Source organism: Falco naumanni, chromosome 6 (genome assembly GCF_017639655.2).
Source record: "Falco naumanni isolate bFalNau1 chromosome 6, bFalNau1.pat, whole genome shotgun sequence".
Classification (NCBI taxonomy): domain Eukaryota; kingdom Metazoa; phylum Chordata; class Aves; order Falconiformes; family Falconidae; genus Falco; species Falco naumanni.
The window spans coordinates 47,259,641-47,280,590 of NC_054059.1; the positions used below are offsets into that span (position 1 = coordinate 47,259,641).

Below are 20,950 nucleotides of genomic sequence, written 5' to 3' on the forward strand. Positions count from 1 at the left end.
CCATACTCCTGCTTAATCATCATGTATTCTTTTTTCTTTTTTTCTTTTTTTTTTTTTAATTCTACCACTATCTCGTTCAGACTATTCTCCATGACAACAGACAAAGAAAAGCAATAAGAAAACATATCGGCTCTATTGGAGGCTTCACTATTTTCCCATCCTGTACAGACCACCCCTTGTGTCTTCGTTCCAAAGAAGGTAATGCCCTATTAATGACACATGGAAATAATATATGGCCTTGGTGAATCAATGGGTCACACAGTCACATTAATTATTTTCCTTTAGAGCTACCCAAAACAATAATGAGAAAAACAAATATGAATCAGCTCTCCTTGCATAAAAATTATATAGTGGGTCAGCATCACATCTTTGCTATGATACTATGGTAGGGTCGTTTCACCTTTAAGCAACATAAAGTTGTACAAAAGCAATACTGAGACAGGATGTGGCTCTCTAAACAACTGAGGAAGTAGATCTTTCCACTAACCTTATTGATGACCTAAAGTACAACAACATGGTCTGTGGCTCATCTGCCAAGAAAGGGTTAATGTACATATTACATACCATCTGTTAGGGCCCACTTTATATACAGACTGAGTTAAAAACTGATTACCTAATAAGATATTGGGGTAGCAAAAAGAATTTACAAGTGTGTATTTATTAATTCAGCAGCAATGATGGTATCCTGTAGCAAGTTGACAGGGATGATGAATCCTCATCTCTTTGTATTTTGTGGCAAAAGTTGGGTAATTGATGGAGAAAGGAAGGGCAGTTTCCCCAGCCAGCACTGCATTTAGTTTGCCTGGATAAAATCAGTGAAAAATCTGTAATGAAATCATTGCTGAGTGTCATTTTGTGAATTAAGATCTATTTCTGGTTGTCTTTCCCAGTATTCCTGAAAGCTGAAGTAAATTTTCAACAAATTAATCCCAAATCTGGAATTCAGCAACTTTAAAATGTTTTTTAGTGCTGTTCAGAAGCCCAGTATCATCTTATTAAAAAAAAAAAAAAAAACATTTTGCTCTGCACAAGAGAAACTTCTAATCCCAGACTGCAGCAATGAAATCCAGTGTTATTCACAAAATTGTTTTCCCAAATTTTTTGATTTATGAACAAAAGCAGCCTCTTTCTCCAAAGCACCAGTTGTTAGATTCAGACAGATACTTTATGAAATAAACAGTTTTCAGTAAAACTGTTTCCATTTTTAAACGAGAGAAAAACTGTATTTAAATGAATCTATCACGAAATTCCAAAATGCCTGACCAGCAGGATTTTAATTCAGTTTTCCATGAGAACAGAACACATTAGCAAGTCTCCAGTGGCAAACCTTTGCTCAAGAAGTCAAGTCTCCTCCTCTGAAAACTGGCTTATGAGAGCCAACATCTTTCATTTCAGTGAACCTGGGTGAACACTGATTAAGCGACACTTTTAAGTTTCACTCCTGAGAGACGCTAACACCAGTGCAGAACAAAGAGGAAACTGAAAGGCAGAGTTATTAAAGCAAAAACCAACATTACTGACCAGGGGTGTAGCAACAGTTTAGATGTAAATGTACTGTAACTACCAAGCATAGTCACCAGAACAAGCTGAAACTGAACCAAATGTCATGATTTTACTGTGCTTCTGACAATATTGGATGTTACCCTGCAAAGCTTAATTGCGTGATGGCAAATGATTTATTTCATTTGTTACAGGTTCAACTGAAAAACAAACAAACAAACAAACAAAAAAATCAGATCTGTTTTCTAGCTGTCATTATTACCAGGGAAAAACTGAGAGCAATATCCTCAGAAAGCTCAAAAATAATGCAAAAACATTACAGTTACTTGCACCTTTAGGAGGGCCATCCTTTCTGTGAAAGGCTGGAAATACAGTGTAGGTTTTAATCCTTTTTGGTAGGTTTTGGTTCTCTGAGACCTGAGGGCTGAACAGGATGGGATGGTGATCCTGCAGGACAATACAGGCTTCAAGATTTCTATCCATTACTGCTACATTTGGCAAATACCCCCATGAGCCAGTTGCAAGGGGAGCTGTACAACCGAGCATTGTCCACAGCCACTTCCACACCAGACAGGCTCCACCAAAATGACAACTTCAATGAGAGACTTCTGTCACTTTAGAAATCCTTTTTTTTTTTTACAGAATCACAGTATGATTAAGATTGGAAGGGACTTCTGGAGGTCACAGAATAGTCATGGTTGGAAGGCACCTCTGGAGATCATGTAGTCTAACCCCCTGCTAAAGCAGGTTCACCTACAGCAGGTTGCAGAGTTGCATCCAGGCAGGTTTTGAATGTCTCCAGAGAAGGAGACTCCACAGACTCTCTGGGCAGCCTGTTTCACTGCTCTGTCACCCTCAAAGCAGAGAAGTTTTCCCTCATATTCAGATGGAGCTGCCTATGTTGCAGTTTGTGACCGTTGCCCCTTGTCCTGTCACTGGCACCACTGAACAGGGCCTGGCCTCACCCTGAAGGTATTAGTACGCATTGATAAGATCCCCTCTCAGTCTTCTCCTCTCCAGGCTAAACAGGCCCAGTTCTCTCAGCCTTTCCTCACAAGGGAGCTGCTCCAGTCCCCTCATCATCTTCATAGCCCTCTGCTGGTCCGTCTCCAATAGTTCCCTGTGTCTCTTCCACTGGGGAGCCCAGAACTGGACACAGCGCTCCAGATGGGGCCTCACCAGGGCAGAGTAGAGGGGGAGGACAACCTCCCTTGACCTTCTGGCCATGCTCCTCCTAATACACCCCAGGATACCAGTGGCCTTCTTGGCCACCAGGACACACTGCTAGCTCATGTTCAACTTGATGTCCACCAAAACTCCTAGGCCCCTTTTCTGCAATGCTGTTTTCCAGCTAGGCAGTTCCCAACATATACTGACAATTACCCCTGGCACTATCATTTGTGCTCACATGAAATAACAATGGAGGTAGAAGTCAGAGGGCTGGACAAGCTTTGACAGTCCCTCTCAACATCCTGGATCCTGGCCCTTGCCAGGCAGCAAACCTCTCTATATGGCTGGTCAGGCCTACAGATAGGTGCCTCTGTCCCCCACAGCAGGGAGTCAGCCATTGCAACAACTCACCATTTTTTCTTAGTAGCCTTGCATGGTTTATAGTTAGGTGAACCAGGTCCTTCACTAATAGGTCCATCTGGCTCCTTTTCAATTTTGAGGGCAGTCAACCTCAACCTGCTTTGCAGTTGCAAGTTCTTAGCTGGGGTAAGAGCCTTTATCTTGGTACTAGCAGTCATCACCTTCCATCCCTCTTCTCCACAGGTTTTGCTTACTTTGATAGCAGGGTTAGACACTGCTTGTTTCTCCATTGCAGGTGGGGACTGAGGCCCTCAGGGAAGACCCTATTTATCTCACTTCGTTTTTCTCTGATGCTGCACAGCCTGCTCACTTCCTCCTTTATCTCCTCCGCTTGCCAGAGCAGCTCCTCCAAGATGGCGCACCTCCTGCAGGGCAGAGGGTCATGTCTCCTGGCCTCAGAGAGAGGTCCCAGGCACTTCCTTCAGTATGAGACTTGGAGGACTGCGTCCGCCATCTGAAACTGAATAGGTGTGGAAGCCTCTGCCCTAGCAAAAAAAAAGCTGCTTCCCACATCTGTTGGGGAAACTGCCCTGTTACCATCATGCTGAACACTTACAGCAGCACAATTTCAGCTGAGGCCCCCTTACTTTGCTTGTTCTTCACACCCTGCTGCACAAACTTCTGGGTGGTTGGCTGTGCTGTGGGCCTAGGTCTTAGCTAAGTCCCTCCTGAGTACCAGTTAATGGGTGCTTGACCTTCCCTAATCAGAGGGAGACGCGTCAGAAACTCCAGGCACCCTGGGTCAGGGGCAGCTGATCATAATCATTAGAAGCTGCTGGATCTTCCTTGGGCCCACACCCTTGTGGCTCTCCTTACCTTGCCTAATGGCAAGGATTTGCAAATATATAGCATAGGAGCTACATGTTCACAGTCTCCCTTCCAAATTGCCTTGAGCAATCATCTCTGGGAACCAAACTCAGCTGGGCAGCATCCCTCTGGGGAGCTGCCAGGAACAGTCAGGGATTGCCCCGAGGGATGGTTCTGCCTAGATGCTGAGGAGCTTGCAGCCTGCAAGCTCCCCAGGAGAAAAAAAATGGGGTGACATAGGTATATGAGGCTGTTTCGGGGGATAGGGGTGGGGTGGGGAATAGTTTTATAAGTAAAAGCAAGGGCATTGGGCTAATACTGAAGACCAGATTTCTTATCTCATGAAGTCCGAGTCACAATGCATGAGTCTAAGGTACCAAAGGCAGCTGTGATCCACAGTACATCTTCAACAGAGTTGTGCTTTCCTTTACTAAGCACATGTATACTAAGTTACTGCTTTCTCATCCATTGAGGAGTAGGACTTGGAAGTGAGGGCACCCTGGCATCAGGCCCATACAATAGACTTCATTTCATCCTTAGAGCAAAACCGGGGCAGCCTGTGGCAGTTTCAACACTTGATCTGGCCCATAAGCTTGGATACTGATGTTGTCCACAGTCTTCTATGGTTACAAGGACACAACCTGCACATACAGCCTCTTCAGCTGATCGGTAGGCCTGGTAAAACTTTAATTATACTTACAAGAGCGTTGCCATCAGCTTCCATGAATGGTTTCAAAGCTTAGTGGGAACACTGTAAAAAGAGAAAGTTTCCATTACTTCTGTATTATATTTTCATATAACGTAAGACTTGCCAGTAAAAAGCTGTGTTAATACACTTTGACCTGCCAGCTTTACCCTCCCCACACCACTCAGCCCTCAAAGAAAAAGACCTTTTCAAAAGAGAATGCTATGCTATGTGAACTGATTTTACTGATTTAGAAGTCAACCAATAATAAGGAACACTAACTCAAAGCTATCAAAGTTTTAGGGGGGGTGCTTTTTGTTTAGTTGTGTTTTGGGGTTATATTTTCACGGGGGCAGAGGGGGTGTTGGTTTGGTTTAGTTTGTTGGTTTGGGTGGGTTTTTTATGGAAATGCATAGAGAACAAAACAGTAAAACGGGACAGGTTGGGAGTTGGAATTTTTTTCCATTTAGTTTTTTACTTTGAAAAAAATCTGTAAGATTTTTATTTCCATTTTGGCTGAGTAATTCCAAGTGTTTTTTGGGAATTCTAATTAGGTAACCTGCTGGCTCTCCTAAGTGGGATGAGATCTCATAGTGAATTACCCATTTTATATCAAATTGCAATTTTCTGTTCTCAAGAGCAAAATCTGTGCAGTCCAACAGTAAATGCTAGGATGTATTTTCCGAAAAAACACAAAGTTAGTAGTTTTCCATCTAGGTGACAGTTCAGGTGATTTCATTTGGTATATACAACTGATAGTCAACTCCCTGCATGATTTTTCTTTGACTGGTGGAATGGACAGATGATGAAAGAATCAGTGCAGCATACAAGATGAAGGAAAACATACCAACTTTTTAGTGCCAGTAAGGTTTCTACAAAACTCAGCCCTCTGCATATGAAAGAATCATTGAGTGAAACAGCAGAGGATACAAGACTGTTGAAGTGAACAAGAAAGGATTTCCAGAAATAGAGCCACACTTCAGAGGAATTTCTAACGAGAACTTTTTCCTGTTACTAGAACCAGTAATTTAAGATATGTGCCATTCCTCATACATAATATTTGTTTTAGTTTAAAATAAAAACTTAAAACAAAATAAAAACCCACCTACTGGCTTCCAGCAATTTCAAACCAAAAATAGAAAGACAAACAAATACATATTTTTCTGGCTCCCAACTGTTTCTGTCCAAAAATAGAAAGAAGCGCTTTCTATTAGTGGCTCAAATTGAAGACATATTATGATGAGGAGAGATGTTATAGCAAATAGATTCAAGGATGTTTAGAAATCATAGCTAGTATCAACAAGTAGAGGAAACACCTTTAGTTATACAAGCAAATTAATATCAAGACTCAAATACCGAGCCAGAAAGCAAGGGAATAACAAACTAAATTATAGTAATTATTGTGATGGGGCCTTTTTTCCTGTCATTTCTTCATTTTATGTGTGCGGTGGATTTAGGGAGGGTGGGGTGCAATTATATGAACTACACAAATTTGAATTAGCCATGGTACGGAAGCAAGAGGAGAAGTGTTCGTTAACTGGCAAGGAAATGCTTCCACCTGCGTGCTTTGTGTTGAAATGGATTTCAGCAGAATGTTGTCAGTGATTTTAACTCAAACTTTGCTTTAGTTTCCAGAAACTGGATAAGCAATCTTTGAGCCAGCATCCAATTTTCAAAAGCAGCATTAACTTCTCTCTCATTCTAGCTAAGAGCATAAGTTATTATTCCTTGTGTAAAGAAAGATATTTTAAAAATAAATAAATCACACATTCACTGCAGAAATAATTCTCATACACATAACCTGAGTTTATTTCTCTTAAGTAAACCCAACTTGAGTGAGATTAGTTACACTGTAAAATAACATTAGGACTTTTATGTCTGCTCAAGTGTACTGAACTGTTGCAAAACCAATATTTTGGAAGGGCATAACCTGTTTATCTCTGCACTATGATAAAATAAGTGTTTCCTTTCAATTTTCTGCAGGTGCTCTGTATGAAAACCATCTATCCTTTCTAAACAGACAGGTGAATTAGGAGAAGGAGCTGGATAAATATGACCACTCAAGTAGAGCTAGTCTATACCCACCTTACTGGTCTAGCATGAATCCATAAGGGCCGTCTCTGGAAACCATAACCCCCTACCCCCCAGTATTCCCCTCCCACAGGCTGCAGTTTGCATCCCCTGCTGAGCTGTGCCCCTCACATGCCCTCTGTGTGATGGTAGGTGGTCACACCATGGCAGCCCAGGGCTGGTGGTTTTGCTGGCAGAAGAGCTTCTACACCCACAAAAGCTACACCTGAGCTGGGGAGCTGGGCAAGCCTGCGAGGGGTCAGCAGGAGACAACATAAGTTCACAGCACCAGGAAGGTGTCTAGATTCCTGACTGGAACCACTGCAGCAGGAGATGACTTGGCCCAGAACACCTCATTTCATAGGACTCAGGGCAGATTGGAGACACCTGTGTGTGTATCCTTGACCTGACTTAGGTGGACATTGAATTTGAAGGAGGTGTCACCCCCTAAGCATCAAGGTGAGGGTGTGGGACTCTGCTCTTCCTCCTAAGCCTCTCCATTTGCAATGAGATAAGAACAGAAAGAGAGGGAAACCCTCCAGCCTATAGATTAAGGCACCCACATGGAAAATGTGCACCAGGATTGCAATCTGCTGCCATGGATGTTCAATTCACTAAAATTGCAAAGTGGAACAAACCGAAGACAGAAAAAAAACCAAGGCACAGTGAAACCTCTCCCACTTCAATTGGCTTTATAAAGAAGAAAACAAACTGGAATCTCTTACTTCCTGGAGGATAAAGCAGAATGGATCTCCTGGATAAAAGCAAAGGGGATGGATTTACATTATCATGGGTAAACCATAACTACATTTCTTTAGCTTTTCTTAGAGGTGCTTGAAACAGCTCATTTAATTTCAGTCTGAATTGCATACAGTATGTCAAAAGTGGTTTCAGCTAAAAGACTTCAAATTCAAGTTTTTGAGTGTTTGGTTGTTTGGGTTTTTTTATTTTGATTCAACAACTGAATTGTAAATATCAGCTTGCACAGCTGTTGTAGTCCCACTTCACTCCTGCTTTTTCAAGAAGAGTAATAAACAAGTAGGTACATGAGTAATAGCTGATGCAATAAATGTGGAAACACAGCAAGTGACTTATTAGAAGAACCTAGCAATCATTTCCATCTGACTACATCAACTCTTTTGAAATAAATGGAAATATTTCTGTTAAAGATCAAAGGGTGGAAAAAAGGAAGAAAACCACTGATGTTCCATTGATTCTAACTGTAAAAAACAATCTTAATTAATTAGTAATGTTACTCTTGTGGAAGTCAAAATCGACAGGGCCTCATGCTGTCTCTAACCAGTTACAAACTACGCTGAGTACGCCAATATGCAATGATGCTGATATGAACCTGCCAGACGTGCCTTCCAGGCATCCCTCAGATGACATCCAGAGCGGGCATATGCCTTCCTGCTTCTGAACAAAATATTTGAGATATGCAACATGACTCAAATGATTTGTGCTGCAGAAGCACCCAAAATATGCATAGCTCTCAGTTCCTGTTCAGATGGCAGATTACTCCAAAAAAACCCAAAAAACCAAAAAAAAAGATGGCAGACTACTTAAAACAAACAAACAAAAAAACAACAAAAAAAATCTGCTTTACCAAGTCAGGGTTATAAGACAACCTGGAAAATATGCTCTTTGCCTTCCTTCTGTTTATATTTCTCACACTGGTCACCAGCTTTAACCTCTCTGTTTGCTTTCTGTTTGTTTGGCTGCGTGCAACAATCTGCACTTCAATGGGCAATGAATTGACAGGCAATATGAAACTAGTGATAGTGCTACAAAAATTTCCGTTAAAAAAAATATCTATGATTACTTAACCACATATCTCACTTACCAGGCATTAGGAACAGCATTGCCCTGTATTACAGAAGGGCTTGAAGCATTGTCTTGTGGCAAGGAGACAGCCTTACATAATAAACCTAAATTATCACATTACCTCTAACTGGGGTTCTTGCAACAATGCAGGGGGAAAAGTAATTACTGTGATCGTAAACCCATAGTTGTCCTTCGGGTTACTAGACATCAACTTAATCTGACAGAACCTTACCATTAACTACTAGTTAATCAGATCTAGCCAGTTACTTAACTGCTTAATTAGCTATCTAAATTGACTACCTTACTTTTACAAGGAATTTTTTGATCTGTAGATTTTCTCTCATTTACTGACTTACCAGGAAAGTTGGATATTAAGCTGATGTTTTGCAATGCGGCAACGACAAACCAACGTTAAGGCACTTTTTATGAAAGTTCATGGCCCATCCCACACCATTTAAGTTGCACCCCACCCACCTCAGTCCCCATGACTTCGTATTTCAAATTGCAGATGAAACTACTGATTCACCATTAGCATCAGAAACAATAAGTATAATCGTAAGTCATAATTGCCAGACTATATGTACAGCTTTGGCCACAATGGATAAATTTAAGCTTGTTAAACAAAAATTACCCCTTGAAAAGCCAAAAGGGTTCTTATCACAGGCTTAGCAGCAAGAAACTGCATTTGTCACTTTATAATAATATTGGTTATAGCCTTATTTTCAAATGCATTTGAAATTATTTAGTCCCCTCACCTGCAAGCAATTCAAAAATTCAACTTTTGACTCTGTTTAGGAGAGAGCCAGGAAAAACTGGAACAAAGTTTACTGCTCCTGTGTCAGAGACAGAAAAGATCTGGAAACATTGCCCTGCTTGGATGGTGGCCAGGTCCTGTCACTCCAGCCAGGAAGCCCAAGAGCAGCAGGTTACAGGTGTTGACAGCTCTGAGCAAGCAGTTGCAGGAGCCCACGCTCAATGCCTTCAGGAGGAGAGGGGCTGGAAAGAAGAGACTCAACAGAGGAGAGATGCTCCAGCTGCCTCCGTGGCCCCACAGACAAAAACAAGAAATCAAAATGGCATGCTTAGTGAAGTGTGTCTGCCCCAAATGTGAGTTTGCATGCAAACTCCTGTTTATAGTGTTGAGCTGATTCCTACGGCTCTTATATTTGAAGGCCAAGAAAGAGTTTGCAGAAACATTAAGTGCAATGCTGTAATCATTACCGCCTCCTAACTGGCTTTTTTGCTGTGACAGGCAACAAAAGCAGGCAAAGTTAAGCTGGCTGCAGAAATGGATGAAGTATTAGTACAGTTAAGGTGTAAGGAAACACTCTAGGTCTAAAGAAGATTTTCCCTGGTGTTCTACTCTCTTCCAAAGACATGCAAGTTCTTGCTAGCCCAGAATATGAAACACAGAGGAGAGGCAGGAAAAAAAGCCTAAAGCCTGTAGCCCCTCCTGAGACAACAATCTAAGGGGTTTCTCTTGAAACAAGTTCCTTGCAAAAAGGTACCGATGAGGGGAGAGGGAACATTATTCCCTCCTGTTTTTTCAGACCAGCCATTCAGCAAACAGTCTTGAGGGAACACTGCAAGGTCCAGCATCTAAGGAGAGAATGAAGGGGATGTTTGCCCCCAGCACAAAGGCACAGAAATGCTGCACTAATCGTAAACATGGCATATTGTAGTGACAGGAACCTGAGACATCCTCACTGGAAGGCAGTTCTGACAAACATTTGGTGTCAAGACATTGCAGAAGGTTTTATGCATTCAGTGGAAGGTAAAAATCGTAAAAAAATTATCACAGGAATAAGCTGCTACAAAACATGTTGTGAACTTGGAGGGTGAGGTTCAGAGGAAAAAAAAATAAAGAGAAAAGTTACAGTCATCAAAATGAACCAGATCTCCTAGAAAAGCCAATAAAAAAATTCTGGCAGATAAAGCTGCCATGGGGAGACTGCCTGGCGCATCCCGGTTTCCAGCTCTGTGCTGCACCATTTCAAGAACAAACTGACTTCAAGGCCCTTTGCCCAGCACAACACAGTGTCATTTTCCTTTTGGAGAATTTATACCATTTCCCCTCCAGTGGCCATCAGGATGAAAACCCATCACAGAGGCTGGAGTCCCCTCGGCAGAGAATGGCCTCCCTGCAGCCCCCTTGGTGCTGCCGGAATGCACAGTGGGGCTCAGCCCCCACCCACACATTGCCAGAGGCATCTTGTGGGCAGTGATAATTTGATTTAAGTCAGCAAAACCACAACTAGAAAAGAAGTTTACCAGTCCTTCCTGTGTTTACAGCTGCTCTCCAGAGCACTGTGGATGGAGTTTTCTCCTATGTCCAAAAAGAACAGTTACCTGAGCAATATTTCCCAAGCTGCCACCCTGACAAGCAATGTAACAAGGAAATTCAGTTCCATTACAACTGCCACAACTGCAATGTAGTACATCAGGATAACGGGAGCACACTTTTAGCTCCTGCATTTGAGTACAAAAGGCCACAAAAAATTGCTACTGTTTGCACTCTCTGAATTTTAGAATGTGAATCCTCTCCTCCTTTTTTCCACTCAGGCAATGGTCATTTTATTGACAGCATCATACAAAGGGTCAGTGTTCACACTTTCAAAGAAATGTCAAGAGAACAGGTTTTAAAAAGTAAAGCAAAATAGTTATGCTGATGATTATGAGAACGAAATAAGGAAGAAATAGCTGGAGGGGGCTTGTTGTTTCTTCCATCAAAGACTTCAACTCCATATTCACAAAGTTCACAAGAAACAGAAGTCTTGAGAGTCCTGTTTGATTCTTCATTAAAAGATTGGGAGCACTGAAGAGTTTATCTTCCTTCCACCCTTCACAGTACACAAAGTACATAAACTGTACTCAGATGTCACCTCTGCAACAGAGCAACCTAGCGGGGCAAGGGATGGCAATGGAAGACTGCCCTGGCAGGTGGCACCAGGAGGTGGAACTGCTCCTGCACTACAGTGTAGTCTGGTCAACCATAGAGATTTGCACGTGGTCTTCTTTTCCCCATGGGTGAAAGGCATTTCCCCAGGAACAAGAGAATAGAGAAAACTGGACTGTTCACATCAGAGCTTCTCCAGATAAATTTAACCAGCACCCATTGCTCAATTCAACATCTAGGTCCACGTGCTAGTATATAACATGGAGTTTCACCAGGGTTCAGGACAGGCAACAGGCCAGCAAGCTGGGAGCGCAGTGCTGTTCTCAGTATATCTGAGTCAGACCAGATATGGACTGCTGAGAGGCAAAAAATCATCTCTATGATAAAAGCTCAAAGATACGAGGAGGAGGTGCCTCCTCATGGAACACTTTGTCCTGGGAATCCAGTTTAATCATCAGTGGCTTCCCTGCTTCCAGGCTATTTCAGCACTAGATCTGGTTTTCTTTTAATCACATTCATTCTCATTATCTGTTCAAATTGCTACCAGCCATCTTCACTTTGACGTATGTTTGCAATGAGCAAGAGAAGAAAGCCTGTTTCACCACACAAAAAAGAGCATAGCAAGAGCATAGCAAGAAATATCTGCTAAAAGATTGCCTCCCACCAGTGTGAAAAGGGGGTCTTGTCCAAGATGGGTAGCATAACAAGCTGGTTGGCCCTGAGAGCTGAAATAAAACTCAGAAAAAAACTATTACTGGTTACAAAAGATTGCTGCAATACTTTTCTACAGCCATCACTGCCTCTAGGCATTGGGGATTTACTATGATTCTTGCTTCTTAAACACTACATCCTTTGCCAAAACATCTGCACACAGAAATAAATCATTAAAGTTGGCTATTTACTACTCCTACAAATGCAGATCTGACTACATCAGACACTTGCTTCTTGATTTTACATAAATGAACATTTTACCTTACTCCTTTTCTGTGGGTTTACCCTCACTGTAGTAAAATCTGAAAGGAAAGCAGTAATCATTTTTCTAATGGGGAAGGTAATATGGTGAAACTAGTTACATAAAACTAAAAACTGAACTTGTCCTTTCACAGAAACAATTTCCAAGTTTTCTTAAAAGATCTGGCTTTTTTTGATGTCATAAGTGGTATATGACAAAACATTTTCCCCTTAAATTCCACCATATTCTGACTCTCCCGATACTTCATACAAAGTTAAGTCTGTCTGTCTCCTTTCTCTTCTAAGGAGAGACTCTCTCTCCTCTGTTTTTCTTCTGAACCAGCCCCCAGCTGTTTGTCCTTTTATATTTCTATGATATATTCCAATATAAAGTACCTTCATTTGTTAACTTTATTCTTACACAAATATCTTTCAAGTTTTACATAAGAAAAGCAAATAGCAAAAATAACTTTCAGACTTCCCAGTGATAAAAAACAGTAATAAAGACAAAATGAAATTATTAGTATCAACTATTTAAATGGCAATGTATAGCTCACTAATTGCAGCCTCAATAGTTACTCTTACTTTTATGATTCTCTTTAAATAATGTTACTTCAGTTTTCCCTCTCATGCCATCTGCTATTTTGGCAACAAAAAATATTGGCAACAAACCCCCAAATGCAGGACAAATAATGAGAAGTAAATGCTTGGAGAAAAGCAACCCCATGCTTGGTATTTCCCATTGCAGCAGAGCTATAATTCATACCAGTTCAAGGGTTTGAAGCTAATATATGGAATTGAAGCACTCATAATTTAAATTGTCTTACTTTAAATCAACTCACTTGATGACACAACTTTCAACACACACTTTTTCTGACACGGGAAGGAACGGTGTATTTGTCTTCCTAGCTGATCTCCCAGGCTTTACTCAAGGAAGTGCCACAACGCATCCTGTTTCTGTTGTCAGTTAGAGAGCTTCTCATGTCTTCTGACCAGATATTATAAACTAGCACATCTGTTTGGCAAGCATTGTCAAGAAAAAGGTTGTAATACACCTGTCTTGTTAAAGCCATGGAAAAGATCGAGAAGATTGGAAGATCGTGGAAAAGACTGGATATAACTCCTCTAGGCATATCGCTGGCAGAACACAACTAAATTACTACCTCATGATGTGTGATGGTGCTTTTCAGATGACCAGAAACAGCTCAGTGAGCACACAGAGCTCTGAGGGGAATATCTGAATGCAAAAGTCCTGCTCTACCAGTAAGAACTTAATCTTTCTGGGCAAGAGCTGTTACTGTCCATTCCACCCTCATTTTTTCAGTAATGAAGAAATATCTTGAAGAAAGTCTAAATGTGAACAAGATAAGCATCACACTTAAATTACTTTAACATGCCAATATAACATCCCATTAACTAATGTGAGTTAACACAATAATCATGACCACAAATTTCTCATCTTCAAGCTATTAGTTCTTTGTATTTCTCTTCCACAGAGAATCTCAGGAAAAAAAAAAAAAAAAAAAAAAAAAAAAGGAAAAAAAAAAAACCCACCGTTTCATTTAAAAGAAAAAAGAATTTCTCTCCCTAGAGATTTTAAGACAGAAAGTATAACAAGATTTAATAAAAATATACAGTTTTAAAGGAAAAGTCTTGCTTTCTTACCATGGGAAAAAAAAAAGGGGGGGGGGGGGGGGGGGGAGGGAATTGTTTTTGTCTAAAAACACCAATTAGATAAAGTCTAAAAGCTGAATGACTGTTAAGGCAAATACATTTTTTCATTTGTGTTTTTCACAATATTAATTCCATCTTTCCATTAATCATCCCTTTTGCTGAAACCCGTAGCCCAACACAGGATGACAAAAACATTAAGTGGAATCAAGCCACAATATCATGTTTAAAGTTCATTATATCCTTATTTCAAAATATTTATTTTTCAAATATTCTATTACAGTCCTTAAATTTCAATTTCACAACTTACATACAATTGAACAATAATATAAAATGCACCTAAATTCAGAAGAAGGTTAGCACAAAAACCACGTTTCTTGTGAAGCAGACAGACTTTTGACTATCAATCTGTGATTTGCTGAGATCAATGAGGAAGAAAAAATATCCAAGCTACCCCAAACAAGAAAATCAAACTACTCCAGAGGACTCACTTTCAAAACGTTTGTGTTGGTTTTGTTTTGTTTTGAAATGTCTGCCACTCCATAGTTTAAACCCCAATTCTTAGCAAAAGAAAGTGAGCTGACCACAAATATTAGGATAAAAGAATGCTGAAATGTTGAATTCAAGGTGGCCAAGGCTGAAACTCCACAGGGCTTTGTAAGTCAGGTCAGAAGGTTGAACAGCTGTTCAAACTGAACGTCACTCAAGTTTTCAGCACATTTCATAATGTGTTGCATGTGCAACCAATATGCTCCTACTGTGTCATTTCAGTAAAAGTGAAAGAAGAGGAAGCAGCAGTGCAGAAAAGATAGTAACTTTAACTGCGCACCCAATGTCCTTGCACATCTGCAAGCAGCAATATAGGGTACAAATATAATATCGTGATAATATTATAAAGCAATATAATGGCCCAAAAGCTGTCTCTAAAGCTGTCCAAAGGTTTCCATCAGGAGGCAAACAGGCTAGAACACAAACACCACCTGAAAGTATATCTCATCAGAAATCATTAACATCGCAGGGTTTTCCCCAGTTCCTCCAGCTCAGCAATTAACCAATACAAGAGCAAGATGTTTCTTCTGTGGTTGCAGGAACCCAAGACTGGGGACAAGTTGCTGTGATTCACCCTGTTTCTAGGACTGTATCTCCGCAACGCATCTTTACTGGAAATGTCAGGCGCAGACAATGCATGCTGAAGACAAAAAAAATGCTAGGGGATCTTGCTTACCCCTGCAATGGCATGTACTATGCAGCACTTTAGAGTACAGCTTCAATCTTCATCTCAGCAGGAGGAAAAGTGCTTTAAGTGTACTGGTAGTGCACTTGGGTGCAACCCACAAGATTCCAGATAGGTATGATTTTTGCCTTGTGTCTCTAAGAACCTCTACTCCAGTGCATTAAATTGCTAGTTAATAAATTTAAAAAATAGCAATAATTATTACTAATATTTGTGTTTCCCCATTCCTCACTGCCTCCGCTTCCCTCCCAATTCCCTATTTTGCTCTTAACTGATGTTCAACAAAAAATGTGGGAAGTGCTGCTTCCTACTTACTACAAATATCTTCAAACTGTTGCTTTCTGAGAAAATTTGACTATTTAACATCATCTCCATTCTCCTTGCACTTCATTAGATCCACACAAATGATTTAAAGACTACACTAGGGAGCTGCAGAAATTTCAGATGCATGAGCAAGTTACTGTGTCGGCTGAGACATATTAACTATAACAGATCTAAGCTGAACTGAATCACCTAGAAGTTGTATTTTCTCTAGATTAAAAGAAAATAAGCACAATAAATATGATTTATCTGGTACTGTACTTTGATGGTGCTTGTACCCATAAGCTGTTCCTGGAAGAACCTTAAAGACCAGGATGCACCAAAGAGTAAGAGCATGATGAGTTCTCCTGAGACCTTGGAAGAAGGAACAAGAATAACAAAGCAACTAAACAATGTAACAAAGCAGGGCACTATATAAAATGATTTACAGCATTACAACCCAAAGAAGTTGAAGAAATTTTGCTGAAGTATTGGCAGTGTAGATTGCAGTAACTTTATTTCCATTATAATGGACCATGTGGCAGGTACTGTAGGAACATGGAAGAAAAGAGAAGGTAACTCTGCTCCTGGCAGCTTCCAGTTTAAGACAGAATACAACTGGACGATGTAGACAGGAATCAGACGGAGTCCAAAATAACAGAGACAACAGACATCAGGTTCATATGTTGGGTCTCAGCATGCTTCAGGACAGACATTGTCAAGGTTTGTGTTAGTGCCATAGCAAGTGGCTTTGCAAATGATGTGATATAATGCTTTCAAATGTTTGTAAAACTAAGAGAGGGATCCCAGGGAAGGAGGGAGGGATCCCAGGGAGTTCAAAATGAGAGTTAAGGCTCAGCGTGTGTTTGGTGCTGTCCAGAAGCTTAAATAAATAGGCTAGGAGATTCCACAAAGAAGCAGAGCAAGAAAACTATCCTTGCAGTGAGTTTCTGAATTGATATGAGGTGGTGAAATTACTTTTGTCAAGGCCAGAGAATAGGAGATTTCAGTAAATGTGACATGAAAGAAATGACAGCTTGGACGACAGTTTATTTCTCTGTATGAAGAGTGAAAACATTTGAAAGTCTGTGCAAAATTTAAACACAGCTTGGAAATGAGGACATAGAGAATTGAAGAAGGCACTTAGACCATAATGTCATTATCAGTAATGAGCAAGTATGATTTAGGAAAGGCAGAAGTTAATCATGCTGGATCCAGCTAGAGACTAAGCCATGAAATACCAGAGAGAGAGACTAAATTCTACACTTGGTCAAAAAAAAAAAAAAAAAGACAATGCTGTATTAAAGGAGTAGATCTACCCTTTATAGAAGGAGATGTCATGCTAATGATTGTGAATAAAATTACTTGGGAATAACATGAGAGAAAAAAAATGGATCAGAGGATAGGATCTTTTATTAGACCATAGACAGCATTTTGGGGTATACCAGGACCTTCTAAAAGGCAATTTTTAGGTGTGTCTCAGAAAACAGGTGAACCATTGGCAGACAGAATCATGGATGGTAAGGTTTTAAGAAGAAATGTTCAGATAAAATCAAAGATAAGTGCCAGGATAAAATGATGGTAGAGAAGCGAGTTTTTGGTTAATTGGTTGTATTTAATAGAAAAAATAAAAACGTACTGGCTGAGAAAAGGGAGATAGAGGGCTGCTGGGGAAAAGCAAAGTAAAGGAGTCAAAGGAAGATGAGCTCTACCCAGATGAGGAAGCCATATCTGTGGGAGAAGCAGCAGCTAAAGAAGTAGTAGTGAGGCAAAGCCATGTCATTGTGTTAGTTTCCCCCTTCCCCCCTTGGAAACAATATGCAAGACCTGTTTGGAAAGGAAAAAGGCAAGACCATGGGGACAACTGAAAGTGTACGCACAGAGAAAGCATGACTCAGCTAAGCCAGAAGCAGGGGATAGAGCTAAAGGAGGACAGACACACTCTTCATGGCAGAAGAATTCAGCCTATTCACCAGACTTATGCCAGGGATGCTCCTATAGCAAAAGCAAAAGAATCAGACACTGGAGGGCAGCCAGCCTGTAACTTGATGGTAGGAAAGAGAAGTGAACAATTAGAGGGTAGAGGAGGCTGCAGAAGGAAAATATTTTTAGAAATGTATGCCACTAAGCCATAAACAGTGCACACACATAGGCACTTTGATGAGTTAATCCTTTAACTGCATGTTTTGCTTTTCAGAAAAATCCTTAAGAGACAGAAATGGGTCTCTGCTTCAGCTGAGAGGGAAATTGAGATGCAGAAAGGGGTAATAGGTATAGTTTCACATACAATATTACCTCAATGCCCATCTCCCTGTTAACAGTTGTGTAACCACACTCAGCATGATTTCATTAGCAGTAAGTGATGCATCAGGCAGGACATTTCCTCCAGGCCCATAAACAGTACTAGCTACATTGGCCCATAAATAGTACTAGGTGTGTTAGTGAGTGGTTAAGTGATCCCTCGAAGTCAGTTCCACACACAAAATAGTGAAACTATTCAACATGTCACTCAGTGACACAGCTCTCTCTCTCCCTGGGTTACTGCTCCTGCCTCAGGATCCGACACCAACTGAGAATCTGCTAGGACCACCACATGGCAAGATGATCAATGGCAGGCTGCACACCTGTACCATTTAATCAAGCAAGTGCACAGTACTGTTGTCTGTACAGTGTCCTACTGCTGCGTCTTTATCCAAACCAGTCCTCATCCTATTCACAACCACAACCACTATTAGTTTAGCTAGAACATCTGGGAATATGGAAGGGATGGATGTGTGGGGCAATGGGAAACATCTGGAATTAACAAAGACAAAACAGAGAGCATCTTAACTGTGGAAGCTTTTCAGCCCATGTTGGCTCAATGCCTTCCCTGGCCACCTTGCAGGGACTGCGCAGATGCTGGTGCAGAGCATGCCATACTGAGCATGCAGCACCCGGTGGCTGCACCCGCTTACGGAAAAACACTCAAAAAAGTGAGATGCAAATGCTGCTTCCTGGCTACTGGACATGCCTGCAAGAGATCAAGTTTCCCAGTATGGACGGGGACAAGCAGCTTGCACAAAAAGGTCCATGTGTACATTAGCAGCCTGGTATTAATGGCTTTTGTTGTTTATAGAGTGAAGCAGAGCTTTCTGTCACCCTTTTTCTTCCTAACTCTAGTACAGATGCTGTTGTGAAGCATGCTTTTGCACAGTATACATTTTAATGTGCCCTTTCATCTTTCCCACCTACAAAACCAGCATGACTCTCCAACGGAAAGCAGGTGTTGGAATGCAGTGTGCCAGGACCCACTCTCTACTTTGAGGAGCAGACCGCTCTCAGGGGCAGTGGTGAGGCAGCACGCTGGGCAAAGTCAAAGCAAGGCAGCACTTGAAAGCTAAGAGCTCCAGCACCCCTGACCCGAGGCACGCAGCCTTTGCCATGCCACGGGACTTCCACCTGATCAAAGCGTGTGCAGCTGTGTCACCGGAGTCAACACCAAGAGCTGGTGGCAGTCTCTCCTTCCCAGGGAGGCACTTTTCACCTCTAAAAAGTAAAAATTTCACCACAGGGGAGGGTACAGAAATGCCATTTCCTGAGAAGCTACCACACAATTTCTCTCTCCTTTATGAATTACCACAAACCATTAAATGTTGGCATAACTGGCAGACAGAAAAATCCTGCTGAACTGAAACACAGCTCCTAAGCAGGGATAACAAACCTTCCAGGAAATCCAGCTAGGCCCAGTAAAGGGAGATATTACCCTAAACCCCGAAAAGGACTTGTTGGAAGCAAGTAGGCAAGTGAACAATTAAACAATTTGTTACTATCAGCTTCCACCAGAGGCGCATTTTGTTGAGAAAAACTCAAGTCCAGAGATGCAGTAAGGGGTCTGGGTTTTCTGTTTCAGTGCAAAGGACAGGAGGTTTCAATTCTGGCTGTCCTTTTGTTGACAGTATGGGTAGGCCCATTCACCTAGTACTTTTGCTGTGTCTTTACTCACACAATTTCATGTCTATGAAAAAAAGCATTAAAATTAATGTATTCTAGAATTCTTTTCATATTAAAACCAGAAATCAATCTGCTCAGTGCTGTCACCACAGCACATTATAGTCTACCCCCATATTGCAATTTAAATAGTCTTTACATGACACTAGATTTGCACATTTTTCTCTAGGAACCTAAAATCAATAAAGGAAGTGCTTCCATTTCCATATTAGACACTTGCCTTCATAAATATCCGCTTTGCATGAAACAGTCATGACTAGACTGTCACCCTGTCCTTTGATGGATCTTAAAACATAACTGAATTAAACGGGTCCAAACCAGGAATCATTCACGTACATGCTGTCACTTGTCTTCACTTCAGAAACAAACTCCATTATTTCTAAAGATTTCAACATTTTTAAGTAAACCATTTGCGTTTTTTAACCAAAACAGGAGAAATAAAAAGATAAGAGTAAGATCTTTTACACAACCCTTAAACAAGGCAATTACTTGTCAGTATGAACTTCCTTTATTGTACCAAATAAGTGTTGTTTTTCATCAGCTAAAACTATATTGTTTTTTAAAAAGAGAAAAAAATAGATGTAATTAGACAGAAACAACTAAGATTTGTCCTTTAAGAGGAAAGAAATAAACCACAGCCTTACCAGCAAGGAATTCTGATGAACAGCCACACTTGTCAACTCCCACACCTCACAAAGCAGAAAGGAAACTCTTACAGAAATCTGTTGCAACGCCAAAATTGCCCAAGAGGAAACTGCTGTCTCTTTTACAAGTCATGACTACGCAAACCACTAGCTAGGCATCAAAGTGAGTGCTAAAAGCCATGCCTGCCAGAACTATTAATACTAGAACCAAGATAGATGGAAATTGGGTAGGGAATGGGACTAAAACATCAGAAATATTCCCAGATAACTAATTTTTAAAATTTTTTGTAATGGAAACTGGTTTAAAAATTGTGCTATCAAATGCTTCTGAGAAGAGACTCAGAGTACATTACAGGAGACAGGAAAAAGAATATTACAGGTGTCTCATAACAGATCACAGTACCCAAGCTGCAGCGCAGTCTCTGTTGCTAACCTGTTCCGCAGAGCACCCATCAGCCTCAGTCTCCCAGGGCCCGACAGCATCCAGACCCTGCACCCCGAGATACAGGAGAGCTCAGAGCAGCCTGAGCCCAGCCACACCAAGGCCAGGGAGCCCTCCGGACAAAAAGAAGGATAGGGCACGGAGCTCTACTGGTTTGTTTTTTCTGGGTCACCTGCAAGGTGTGTCCCAGGAAACACCATCCAGGCAGGGACAGGGCTGACAGCAAGGTCAACAGAAGAGCACACTGGTCTAATAGTTTAAAAGCAATTATCTTTATTTCCCATTTTTATTTTTAACTAGCTGATGCAATGGCAAGCCAAAATTAATAGCCCTACTAAAAATATGAGAC

General features: G+C 41.1%; 1 protein-coding gene across 1 annotated transcript in view; it reads right to left on the bottom strand.

Annotated features, from left to right (window-relative positions):
• Positions 1 to 20,216, bottom strand: part of IPCEF1 (interaction protein for cytohesin exchange factors 1) — a 64,466-nt gene extending 44,250 nt beyond the window's left edge. The window contains exons 1-2 of the mRNA XM_040597392.1: positions 20,160 to 20,216; positions 4,598 to 4,648 (exon numbers count right to left, since the gene is read on the bottom strand). Coding sequence (XP_040453326.1) covers positions 4,598 to 4,621 — 24 coding nt within the window. The 5' untranslated portion in view covers positions 4,622 to 4,648; positions 20,160 to 20,216. The remainder of the gene's footprint in view (positions 1 to 4,597; positions 4,649 to 20,159) is intronic.
• Between the last annotated feature and the right edge of the window lie 734 nt (positions 20,217 to 20,950).